The 13,925-nt window shown below is 29.9% G+C and overlaps 1 protein-coding gene across 1 annotated transcript; it reads right to left on the reverse strand.

Annotated features, from left to right (window-relative positions):
• Positions 1 to 725: 725 nt before the first annotated feature.
• LOC148610160 (transcriptional adapter 3-B-like) lies at positions 726 to 13,895 on the reverse strand. Its single transcript, XM_088542266.1, has 9 exons — positions 13,769 to 13,895; positions 12,280 to 12,391; positions 11,655 to 11,824; positions 10,044 to 10,190; positions 8,574 to 8,826; positions 7,966 to 8,056; positions 7,184 to 7,347; positions 5,280 to 5,524; positions 726 to 3,820 (listed from the first exon to the last, which is right to left on the reverse strand). The coding sequence occupies exons 2-9, from the start codon at positions 12,380 to 12,382 to the stop codon at positions 3,686 to 3,688; spliced, it is 1,308 nt and encodes a 435-aa protein (XP_088398392.1). The 5' UTR covers positions 12,383 to 12,391; positions 13,769 to 13,895; the 3' UTR covers positions 726 to 3,685.
• Between the last annotated feature and the right edge of the window lie 30 nt (positions 13,896 to 13,925).

Raw genomic sequence — 13,925 nt, forward strand, 5'->3', positions numbered from 1 at the left:
TATGCTTATGGAGGATTGGTAGAAAGTCTGCTTAGCAGCTCTGTGAAATGGTGCTTCTTTATTGTGTTAACTAGGTGTCAATAGAATAATCTTTCATGCTTTTGGGCATAATCAATGTCTACCAGATACAAAGGTGTTTCTACGGTAGTCCTACTTTGAGTGTTTTTGGCTAAACAATTCTATCAATGTGGAATGCAGGAGCATCACTTTGTCTACTTTTGTTGGAGCTATGTCCTTTTGAAATTGGAAATTTTCCAAAATATACAACTGAGGCAACTTGTCATTGCAATTCCTCTGAACTACTCATATGAACTTCATCAAACATGCTGATAGCAATGACATATGCATATTACCTAAAAAACATTAGATTCTTGTAAATTTTGTGAAAACTATGGCCATTTGAACTTATAAATTTCCAAAATATACAACTATGGCAACTTCTGATACTACTCAAATGAACCTTGTGAAACTTTGTAGGTTGTACAATATGGAATAGCCTTGCCATAGCATTTTGTATTTCATAGCTTTACATGTCTGTCTTTTCTACCTCTTGAAGCTAAATTTTTAATAATACCTCAGTAAATATTTCATTACCTTTAATGGGGTGCAAATATTTTTTATGGCAAAAACAAACTTTCTCATATGATTTTTTTTTAATCTGCCCTTCCCCTATGTGGTCAAGCATCACATATATTTGGCACTTACTAATTCTACTGATAGCATAATTCTAACGTTTGAATAGGCTTTATTTTATAGTGGTATACAATGAAACTATTAAAATCAGTAATTACACTTAATATAAGAAAAAAAAGCAGCAAAAGAAATTTTTTTGATAGTTTTGTCTTTCTTAATATCACTGGTTGTAAATTAAAAACTTCATCAGTCACTTGGGACAATTGTGGACAAAATATTATTTTTTGATACATTTTAACATAAAGGACTTAAGAGTTCATTATGGACACAACTTGTTTGGATAAAATATTGCACACTAGTTTGAATTTCAATAATAACAAACTCTGCTATCAGGGGACTTTTCATGGATTTCTCTGTACCCCATCATCTCAAAAACAGTTTATGATAGAGTAAATTTGCTGGCATACTTTTACATGTAAAGCACTTGTAGAGAGTAACAATTTACCGCCCCCCATAAAAAAAAAATTAAAATCAGATGAAAATCTTTTAAAATAGTCTTCCAAAAATAATGTTTTTGGTCCCTTTGACCCCTTGTTACTCAAAAACTGAGAAATATTTCAATAGTGATTGAAAAATTTTAATTACACTTAATATAAAAAAGTTAAAAAGATTATGTTCAGGTTTTGGCCCCCTATAGACTGAAAATGCTAAATGCTACTTTAAATCTGTTAAACGTTCTGAACAAAGAATTTAAAAAAAGAATTGTCAAAATTAAATGTGAAATAAATCTTCTACATCAATTTAAAACAAACAAAAAAAACAACAACAAAAAACACCCATTTTACCCCTTTTAGCAGAACGACAGGGACTAGTGACCCCATTTTTAATAGCAGGCTTCCTCCAGCAGCAGGTAACAATGTATAAAAATTTCATGACATTTAGTTTACTACAACTTAAATTTGGCAAGGAAAAAAAAGTTCAACGACAGCAATGATGAAGGCATCATATCATAAAACAACCGCAATATTTTCAGTTGTATAAAAACCTTCACTTCAAACCATGTCGACAGCATTTTACCCCAACAATAGTATAGCTTTATTATTTGCAGTAGATCAAATGTAAATATAGTTAAGTGCCAGTTTCAGTAAGAATCATTTGGAGAAGGAATCACTTTGGGAGTACAGTTCCAATATTTGTGCCATAATTGATATGTTTTGTTTTGTAAAATAAGTTTTTTTCATTCTAAAATACATTGTAAATGTAAGTATAGGGAAGAATACCTTTGAAGCACATAGTGATACAATTATAATGTTCAGTGAATACAGTTGGTCTTTTAGGTAATTAACAAAACAATTAAGAAAAAGATTTAAAATTCTTTCAAAATTGATATAAAGGCCTACATTTGTAATGAAGATGATAGAAAGTTTAATCCTCCTTCACACTTGGCCAGTCACCTACCTAAATGTATTTTTTTTTAAATAATATCATAGTAATCTTATGCATAGTCATAACTGGTTTGTGTGCATTTCTCAATCCTTTACATTTGTTTGTTGTTATTTAGAAACTAAAAATGATTTATATTCGTATGAGCTCAGTAAAGGAGAATATAAGGCAGTTCATCACATGTTTATCATTAATATAGGGAAGACCACTTCATTCCCTGAACATCATCCTTGTGCTGTAAATTTCACAAATTGACACATTTTCACATACATAGCTCTAAATTTAAAAGACCTCACAGTTTATATAAAATTGACTTTTATTGAATTATAACTTCTGTCTAATACTTCATACTGAACATTGTAGTACATTTATTTTTTTTAATGTTCACACTAAAATATTATCTTTTGTAACTTGCCTACCATTTTAAAGGAATAGGAACCCCAATAGAGTTTTACTCTAATTTAATAGTATCTATGTAAACATGCATAAAAATGTGTTTCTTTAATTTCAAAGCCTCACTAATTAGTTTTAATTAACTGATAAACATTGACACAGGAGGCTGACATTTTTTCCTAGCATGCATCATGATTATAACGTATCTGTGGCACTAAGCTTATCAAGTAATGCTTTATCTTAACATGTGGTCATACATGAAACAAAACGTGTAAAACAATTGTATTATGAAAAATATCAAAACCTGAAATTGTTTAAAAAAAAAAAATCAACATTAGTTGTAAAGAAATAAAAACTGAGAAAAATTCAATATCATAATTTGAGACAGCACAGCAGGTCATCAGACAAAAATTAGACGTAAATAATATTACACTTTTATATTGTGTTTACAACAAAACGAAAAATGGGAAAAAAAGAAGATAACTGATAAAAAAGTTTAATTTTCTCTTTGTTTGCATTGCATGAAATTTCAAATTCAAGAATATTGACTTCTTTAATTTGTAAAAAAAGTCTTTCTAAATCTTTTTTTAAAATAACTTTTGATTTTGTTTTCAATTAAATTGAATGGTCTCTAAAATTGAGTAATGTATAAAAAAAAAACAATACATCAGCAGTGTCAATGACTTAAATTAAAAAATAAGAAGTATATGTCCTTTTTGTTCCATTATAATCTTGTTTATATTCCCTTTAACAGAAATGTAATCTTCAATTACAAGTAAAATAAATTTTCGCGAACACATTCATCATTTTCTACTTATGACAAACCATACATTCTTCACAGTTTTAGGGTTGTTTACCCAATACTACATCAGATCAAGTGCCACATTTACATCATAATGAGTGCTGCCATATGGTAATTTTGTAGTAAGGGAGATTATCTTATAGCATATTTCCTTAATTTAAACAATAAGTCATATTTTCTGATCTATTTTTATAATCTTGCCCAACTCTAGAGGCTATGTATAATGCTTGGGTAGAGGTAGTCAGCTAAGCTTTGACTATGTACAAAATTTGCTCAAACTTGCAGCTGATGATTGCAACAAATTTTCTATTGAAGAAGACTGCTCTTTGAAGTGGCAAAGACGTAAGCATTTGCTTGTCTTTGTACCTGACCAGTTGACAACTTTACAACACTAAAATACATATACAATAACAATCACTTTCCCCCTTCTATTAACTTGACAAGATTGTCTCGGTCTTTTAAACTTTTATACACAGCATCTTTTTCCTTCTTCGTTGGTGGCTTCTTTTTCTGTTTTGCTACTTGAACTTTTCTGTATGCTTCTAGAATCTAAAACACAAGAAATGGTGAATATAAAAACTCATGGTTTTCTTTTTTAACTTAGACAATTATTTAGCTGTGTTAAAATAATTTTATAAGTGAGATTTTCTGCCAAAATTATTCAATAAAATGCTTCGCTGAGTGTAGCTAGACATACCTGTCAAGGCTGATACATTTCTGAATTTCGATTGTGATTAAATGTATAACACAAGATAACATTTTACCCAGAATGGAAGGGTAAAACAACTTATATAAATGAAATAAGACTTTAAAAAGAGAACATGAACAGACAGACAGACCTACAAAGTGCTTTCTATATATGCAAGAATTTTGTTTCTGTAGCTGTAAGGTATAATAACAAAAATCAAAAGCCTAGATCGAAAGAAACAAGCAATTCACAACATGTTGGCATTTTGTGGAAGTACTTTTGAGTAAATATCCAAAAACAGCAATTTTTTCAAAATTATGTAAAATCCAAAATATATTAAAATCAAAACAAAGTTAACACTAGTAAAAATAAGCTATTCAATAAAACTTCAAGAAAATTGCTTGAAGCATTTCCTGGTTATTGTGGAAATATGGTAAGTCTCCCCCTTTTTATGAATAAAGTCCCATAACTCAAAAATGAAAAATCAGAAATACATAAAAATTAAAATGAAGCTCTATACAATCGAAAGAATCAATTCATTGAAGTTTTAAAAAAAAATTTACAACCACTATTGAGTTAGACTTGGAAAATGCAAAATCTCCCTTTTTATGAATAAAGTCCCATTTAACACAAAATCATAAAATCACAAATTTTCAAGGCAATGTAAAGAAACAATCCACCACAGTTTCATAGAAATTACTGAACAGGTTTTTGAGTTATAGTCCAAAAAAAGAAAATCAACCTATTTTTTTAACGAATATAGTCCCATAACTAAAAAACAAACAAATGGAAATTTATTAAAATCAAAAAGGAAGCCCACATAAATCAAAAGAAACAATTCCCAAAAATTGGGGTCAGCATTTTTAGTTATTGTGCAAAGTGTGAATAATAGACAGGCACCATAATACATAAAAATATTCACTTGGGTTTGAATTTATGTCTAAGAAAATATAACAGGAACAGATTCTCACATATTTTTCCTGCCATTTTATATGTTATACATGTATTTGTGTTACTGAATTTATTTTGTTCATCAAATCTCTGCTCAAAGAGGAAATTTAAATATTAATAAATTAATGGTATCTCCAATTTTGACATTAAATAATGATTTTTTAGAAAACATATTTAATATAGGAAGTATGAAAATCCATTTTTTTTCATTGACTTTGTGATGTGTGAATATAAAACTGCTAAAAACTGAATAATCATTGCAAAGTTTTTCATCATTCATTTTTGAGCTAGAAATGCAAACAAAAAAAAAACAAGAAAAACAAATTTGCCTAACAAAGGAAACTTTTCAACATGTATATCAAAATAAACCTCTGAATCCACTTGTGCTAATTTCTTCTTTTGATCCTGTTTCTTCATCTCCTCTCTTGCTTTTTCAAGCAGATTTTTGGTCATATTGATATTATGCTGACAAAGAGTCTTAAGCTCTTGTTGTTTTTGTTTCAGTTCCATGAGAATTTCATCATCTGGGTCATCTTCAACCTTGTCATCACTGTCTAATAACCCTTGCTCTTCAAGCTCTCTTTTGATTCTTTTCTCTAAATGACTTGGATTACCTGTAAAGCATTATTATTTCTATGAAGCACATAAAATGAAAGTAAACATTGAACACCATACGCTAGGGAACAGAGCACTTGTTTTGGTGATGCTACAAATATGTTCCATGTCATTAAGACCCAGTAGTTTTGGATTTCCTTTCCAAGTGAATACATGGTACATTAGCTTATGTTGAAAGGTTATCACAAAATATTCAGTTTATATTTCCGACTTTATTTACTACATTGAGAAATTTTAATCTTTTAAACCTTCAACCAATATTGGTTTATCAGTAAAAATAGTAAATACATATAAGTATTCATAATAATATAAAATGAATTTCATCTTCAATAACATGTAACCAAGCAGTGAGATATATGATACGAGGCTGATTTTTTATTTGTCCAACTATTCAAAATTGTAGTGATACATTGAAACCTTGAATCTTCAAACACTGTTTAAACCAACAGTATCTAAAAGTAATTTTAGTATAAGTGTTTCTAAGAATTTAAGTAGCACTCCAGCTAAGAATCATGCAAAATGTGATTCATGGTTGGAAAGCCTATTTTTGATATTTTGTTTAAATTGTTATAGTAAACAGAAATTGACATATGGTTTTTCATATAACCTGTGCTCCTAGAAGATAAAAATTATATAGAATGTACTGTGGAATTCATAACTAAGGGAGACAACTCTGTAAATGTCAGTAAAATACAATAGAAATTGTATTTTCAATGTGGATTATCTCCTAAGAGCAGACAGATTGGAATGAATAATTATACATTTAATCATAAAGATCTATAAAGCAACTTAATAACAAAAATAAAAATATGTAGCCTTTTTTGAGGTGTATCACATTTTGCAGAATTTGCATGATTCTTACAAAGACTGCTACTTAATAGGCAAAGGGAAAAAATCTGAAACATGCATGTCAAAAATTCATCTATTTGTCATCTTAATTTCACTGGAGATACTTGGATTATTTTTTACTGAAAAGTAAGAAAAAGACAAGACAAGTCTTATTTTGCTAACTCTGGCACAATTGAGTGCTACAAGAGCAATATATAAACAAGTATTTAACAATGTGGTAAACAGTAAGAAAGAAAACATAGATATCAACAGCTTAACTGAAAATCAACACATATGTCAAAAATGTGAAAACATTTTTTTCTAGTTTCCTTAAAAATATACATAACCTTACAACATTTTTTTTTTATTACAAATGGACAATAAACCGTGATGGAAGACAGGGTTTAGAGTGTGATAACTTGGAATGTATCTATTCCTCAGTTCCACAAACTCATTGTTACTTGCATGCTAATGGAGACTTTTGATGTTTATTTGCCCCTAAAGTGTTCATTAGCAGTGCATTTTGATCAAATTATAACTCATTTTACCAGATACCAAAATGATATAGAAAATTGTGCCTTCAGGAAAAAATGTCTACAATTGTTGCATACGTGTCATAGTCATGTGTACCCTTCTATAGTTTCGTTTTTAACAAAAATAACATGATTATACACAAGTTCTTTATACATGTGTTTGGACAGCAATCCAAATAGAAATTGAATAAAATGGAATGTTACTAATGTTTTAACAGTTCATATGAAATAAACAGTACAAAAATTGGTAACATTCTGTAGTCAAATTTGATTCTAACTGTAATTCCTTATCAATACCTATATTCAACTGTTTAGCCAATGCCCTGGGAGATATTGCTGGAGCTTCGGATCCACCGTTTACATCAGTCATTGCATCATCAATGGAAGTCATAATGTTCTCCTCAATCAGAGCCGAGACAAGCCTCTGAGTTAGAGGACCAAAGGGAGAGTCATCTATGTTGCTATTTAAAAAAAGGTTTTTTAAATTAAAATATAAGAATCGTTTTCAATTGATTAATAGAATATTAGATAAAAAACCAGTTTGAGAGGGTTAACACTGTAACAAATACCACTATGTGGTTTATTCAGCTTAAACCGACACAAAGTCCTCTGTATCCAATTTTTAACCCAAAATTAAAAACAATTCTTAAACAATAGTCATAAAGAGTATTGGTAATCAAGAAAGTGAACAAAAAATGAATCCAATAGATATCAGTTGTTGAAATTTGTTCATTAGTTCTTTATGTTAGAGATTGTGGCAGAGACAATCCTCAGGCATATATTTGGGAAAATTCTAAATATGAACTTTATACATGTAAAGTTAACCTATAGAACTTAAATTTTAGATAAGTAAACAAACATATATCAATTCCTTTTTCAGATAAAAAATATCTTTGTTCCCTAAAATGGACTGTTAGCTGTTATCTAAGCTTGTTTCTAAAATATCATTCCACCTATGCATGTTTCAAAATTTAAATTTGTGATATTGTAATCCCAAGACAGAGAAATAAATACAGTTTTCTCCCTTCTTGTTTGAGTTGAAGAATAAAAAAAAACATATTTTGTTACATGTTTCTCACTTTTGTTCTGCCTTCTTGAGTAGGGTAGTAGAATCTTCAGTGTTGTAATGATTATTATTTGTGTTCCTCGTCTTGCCATTCATTTTAGCACCTGCAAATACAATGCAAAAAAAAATACATATTATATTTCATATAAATGTACATGTAACTAAATTACACTTTTTCAGCACCACAGGAAAAGTTTCAAAATAAAATTTCATAAAGATAAAGGGTCAACTGCTTGACTTACAGTGTAAGTCTATTAATATATTTGTATATCTTACACAGTTATCAATATTAATTATTTGGTTTAACTACATCCAACACAAACTGTCCCTTAACCCAAACCCCAAACCAAAATGCAAGTATCAAGTCTACATTTTCCCAAGTATGTGGAGTGTAGCAAATTTGGTCTCAAATGTACCTAAGTCGTTCCTCTTTCAAGATTTTGAAGATCATTACTGATGCTGTTGGCAAATACCAGCTCAGACAAAAAAAGTGTGTTCTCATTTTTCATGCATTAACAGGGATAAGTTAGGGATTCCTAGATTGACTTAGTTTAAAACATTTTATTCAGAAAATACAGAAAAATACACAGTAAAAAATCAGTTGAAATATAAATGAATTACCATCCCTCTGTTCTTCTAACAGATCTTCCTCTGCCCATTTCTCTGTATAGTGTTTACCAAGTGGTGGGATTCTGAAGTAGTCATCATCATTTTCGTGAGACCGTAACATGTCCTCCAAGACTTTAATGTCTTCATTTGTTATGTCAGCACAGTATGGCTCTACAGACTGCCAAAATTTGTTGACCATGTCATTTTTGTGTAGTCGAGGTAAGATTTCTGGAGAGTCAGCTGCAAATTCAAGCTCTGACCTTACCTGAAAAAAAAATTTAGGTCATTTAGATTTCTGTTGTTTTGTCCTCAGGTAATTTTCTTGTTAAAATCAATTTAGCAATTTGAAAGAGCTAATGGGGGCATAGAACAAAATCATTGACAACATGTATATTAAGTTTGCCTTAACATTTGTGTAAACCATAAATACAAATCATTTGTGACAGACTGTTTTTGTTTCAACAAGTACCATGTAAATGAAGATTTCAAAAGTATAAAAATAGATATGACTGATCATATGTTTTTTCTTTTTTAGTTTTCATGAACTATTAATTTTACTTAATTATTTCATTTTTGATGACACTAAAATGAATAATTCAACAATATCTATATAAAATTGTCCTTTTGACACTAGGGTTTTACAAGGCAGTTTTTCACAAAAAAAGATTCTTTTACAGCACATTATGGTCAAGTTGAATATTGACATTAAGCAATTTATTACTACAGTCAAACCTCTGTAGCTGGAACTCCAAGGGACCATTGAAATGTGTTCGAGTTATCGGGAGTTTGAGAAATTGAAGTTCGTATATTTCTGGATTTTTTTCGGTGTCGGTCCGAGTTCGACTTTATCGTTAGAAATTGCCTACTTCCTAAGAAGATTTGTTAGTTTGTAGATCTTTTTCGTTCGCTTTCGGAATATTATGTTGATTTGTGGACATTAAAAATGCTGTGTTCGCTTTTAAAAACGTTCAGAGTTCCAGTTCCTTGGTCAATAATTTGTTTTCATCCGATTTTCTATCATGCTTTTATCATACCGACTTCGGAACATTCTCGAACTTCAATCAGTGTTATGTTAAAGATCAAAAACTACCTAATTAGTGATGACTTAAATTTTACCTGTAATTAATTAAAATGACACTGATTAATGATAGTGTTTCAGTTTTTTATACCTTTTATTACCCAAGCTGACAAAATTGCTGACGAGTTCGAGTTAGTGAGGGTTATTCTCTAAGATTTATTACCGAACGGACCGACTAGTCAGCTCGAGTGTTCGAGAAATCCAAGGTTATTTATATTGATTATATAGGAGAAAATTTTGGTACTTTGAATTGTGTTCGAGAAATCCTGGGTGGTCGAGCCATCCGAGTTCGAGCAAGTGAAGTTCGACTGTATTTACATTCCACAACCTCTGTATGATAGACTATTCTGTTTGTTAACTGATTACCAATACTCTACTGTATCCTTTCTAATAATGTTTCATACCTGAGCAATTTTTCCCTTTGGTTTTCCAGGTGTAGCTGTACCTTTACCAGAAACATCTGGGGTCTGGCTTTTGAACTTTTTACTCGGCTTCTCATCTGCAGTTTTACCTCTCTTAAGTGTAGGTGGGGGTGGGGTTTCTGGTTGTTGCTGTAAAAGACAAAAAAGAGGCACTTTTAAGTACACTTACTATAAAGAAAGTATATTTTTCTATTTTAGACCTTCTTCTCACATAATGACAGTTTCAGCTCTTTTTATATGACAAAATGCTGCGTGATAAAATCTTGGATCCAGAGGGTCTTACTTTGTAAAAAATGATATTTAAAAGGGACACTTCCTCAAATTCCTGGACAAAATGTTGACAAGCATACATATGTTGTATATATGACTATTACAAGGACAATTTTTCATGCAAAATTGTTTTTTGAGAAAGCACACTTTTTAATTTATTTTTAACTGCACTATATGTTATTTATGAACTTAACTAAGACCTAGAAGATGCGTAGCGGCCATGATCTATTGGTCTACTGCTCGCTTTACACAAAAAATGTTATGTTATGTGCATTACATAAAAGTAAAATGTGGTCTTTATCGACTTAAATATGTAAAGGGTTCAAAAATTAAAACTGCTTACTATTTCAAATATTAAAACTTGCACTTACTACTCAATTAGTTTTTTAGCTTTGATTATTTTGGATTCAGGTATTTTAAAAAAGGAAATAAAAGTTGTTTTTTTAAATGCAGCTATGGGATCGGGACAAAAGCCCCACCCCCCTCCCCCCATGAGAAATTATTTTATCAATTTTGAATAATATTTTTATTAATACTGAAAGTGTAAAATTTGAAATTTAATTTCTTTGCAACTATACTGCGTGGACTGATATAAATACAAATGTATACATACTGGAATTGTAAAAAAACATTTATTTCATGTTGAAATTTCATTTTAAGTTTAGATGAATGGTATAATCAATTAGTTATAATGTATTTTGATCTTTGATCTTTTCATGGTGTTCATAATTGCTTATTTAATTATGATAACAACTTTCAATTAATTTGAAATTGAAGTCAATCAGAAAGTATTTAAATGTAACCATTTAATTTTTTGTTTTCATTTCTAAATATAATTAAAATAAAATACACAAACAAAAAAAAGGCAAAAAAAAAAATGCAATACAAATATAAAAGGAACACACAACAAAAGAAAAAATAAAAAAACACACCAAAAAAAAAGAAATCTATATACCGGTATTAACATTCAGCTTATTATAAGATGGGGGAGGGGGGCTTATGTCCTAGACCCTACAGCTACATCTAATTTGTAAAAGTGCACAAAATCTATACATTTATATGGTAAATGAAATTAATTTTCTCATTGCATTTAACTTAGACTTACTTTCAATATAGCATTTTGTGTAGTGTGCTATATTTTTCACTTCTACAAATAAACAATGGTAAACTAATAATAAAAAAAAACCAACATTTTACACTATTAAGACATCTCTCTATTTCCAAAACAAAAACATAAAATTCCTGTAAATGTGTTCATTTGCTAGAATCCAAAAAGTGAAACTAATCCATTTATAGTGATAAACAAATCCATAGAATTCTTACGATTTTAACCAGTTTTCCATCTTTCTTGTCTTGCCAGTTATTTAGAGTACTTTTCTCTTCTTCAAGTTGTTTCAAACGTAACCCAACTGCTGCCAACAATGTCTCTATGTCCACTTGTATCTGGTCAAGTTCTTCTACCACTATACCATCCTCTTCAGGTCTTGCCAAGACTGATGAAAGGGTAAATTTATGGTTACAAACTTCAGTACTATATATGTAAACAACATGCTCGATAGAAAAAGGAACAGATATAGTGAAAACGCAAGAAATGCACCATCTTGTAACCTTTATACAAATAGTAAATACTTACAAGGAAGATTAAAATGAGAAGCCTTCATCATAGACACACATGTATGTACATTTGTACACTTCAGTGACATATATTGTGTTGTTTTTTTTTTTGTTATTTTGAGAAATCAATCTTCAATGTTTGAACTAATAATCTTATACATGTACTACATTGTAAATAAAATACCAAATTTTTTATCAGGGTACTTATGCTTAAGTTTTTGCACGTTCTTTGGTTTTTTTTTTTTTTGGCTTATAATACCATTGTAACTATATTTGTCATACAGATCTAAATAGTTGTACCTTATACAGCATACATGCAAATTAGTAAACTTACTTGCAGTATATTTCAGACACTTTGTTTCATGATCAACAGGTTCAAGGTCAGGAAATTGTAAAGGGCAATCCTTATCTGCAATGCCCTTCCCTTTTCCTTTCATCTTAGATGCCTGAAAATTTAAGAAAAAAAAAACTTACTGAATGGTTACCAACTGAAAGTTAAGTAAAGTAAGAAACATACACGTACATCTATTGTTGTATTACTTGTTCATACCTAAGTCCAGAAAAATCTTGCACATAATAATTTTCGGATCTTAACATATCTGTCACTGAAACCTTATCTTTGATAACCAAGTATTTAACTGTCTTAATGGACCAATGCAGAAAATCAATTTCAATCTTCATAAGTTGTGCCATTGTAGCATACTCTTACATGTAAGTACACATGTACATATATGTCTTAACCAATCAGGAATGTCATGAACAATAGTTGTTCACACTTAAGGATTTCATTGATTGATATGAAATATTTTCTTGTTGTATTTAAACTTAAATCTTCTACCACTTAAAATTTGAAAACCTCAAAATGTAAAATAATATTGTTTTTCTGAAATCGAATGGTCATTCAGAAACAATACTGAGGGTCATTTTGCTTGGAATGACCTAGATTTCTCTCTGAATAGCTTTTCAACACAATTTTATATGGTGACATCATTAATTTTGTACACGAAGGAGAATTCAATATGAAAACATCAGGAAAACACATTATTACCCTCTATGGAGCCTACAAGTGTACAACTTTCCAGAATTACCAAACAGCTTTTGAAACTGTCCAATTTACTTTGTTTTAGACCCAATCTAAAAGGGAGTTTATACTTATTTGATTAAGATAATTTAAAATAAAATCTATATTTTGACCTTTTTCAGTGACTTGCTACTCTAGCATCTTATTACCAATCTACAATATGTATATTGTAGATACAGTCCCTGAACTGATCTGTACACCTTAATTGACGGATCGATTACAAATGACCCATGACCTATCTGATCACAGTTTTGTTATGGAAATCGACGAATGAACTGTTCATGTGTATTTGAGAATTTCCATTGGAACAAATCCAATGTAATACCATATCAAATTTATCCTAAATCAAGATATTAAATCTTTACATTGTATTTTGTTAAAAATAAAACAAATATCAAATAACAGTAATTAATTGATGTTTAAATCTATTGCATTGAGTAAATATGTGTAATAATTGGCAACCGAAACAACTGGATCTGCAAATTATATTTACCACTCATGAGTCATGTGATGTGATCACCGGTTGAACGGATCTATATTGACAGATCGTTGACTAATTGGTGACCAAAGACTAATTGCAATTATAGTAGTGTAGATACTGATAGAACATGATTTTTAAAAATTCTAATTGACTTAGGTCAGTTAGGGATTTAGTGCCTGTGTAACTGATGGTGGCTGGATATGCATGTTTTCTATGTCTTAATAAAATTTAAAAAATATAAATGTTATCAATAAAGACTACCTTCTTGGTGTTTCAAACATGATTTATCCAATTTTTGATGCAAAATATTGCATTCTTTGTAGACAAAATAGCTGTCAATATCGAGGACGCTTTAGCATCCAATCACAAAGTAGGACACAAGATGAAAGAAAATCTAAACCAATGAAAAATCTAGAGA

The sequence above is a fragment of the Perna viridis genome, chromosome 8 (genome assembly GCF_037379345.1).
Source record: "Perna viridis isolate PV_CMFRI_1.1 ecotype Kerala chromosome 8, ASM3737934v1, whole genome shotgun sequence".
Taxonomy (NCBI): domain Eukaryota; kingdom Metazoa; phylum Mollusca; class Bivalvia; order Mytilida; family Mytilidae; genus Perna; species Perna viridis.

Bases quoted from the DNA above. Each gene is read 5' to 3' on its own strand.
- LOC148610160 (XM_088542266.1), bottom strand. From the start codon at position 12,382: ATGAAAGGAAAAGGGAAGGGCATTGCAGATAAGGATTGCCCTTTACAA. The intron at 7,348-7,965 runs GTGAGAAACATG...TTTTTTAAATAG, and splicing joins CTCAAGAAGGCAGAACAAAA to CAACATAGATGACTCTCCCT. The intron at 3,821-5,279 runs GTTTATTTTGAT...CTTGTGTTTTAG, and splicing joins TAGCACAAGTGGATTCAGAG to ATTCTAGAAGCATACAGAAA.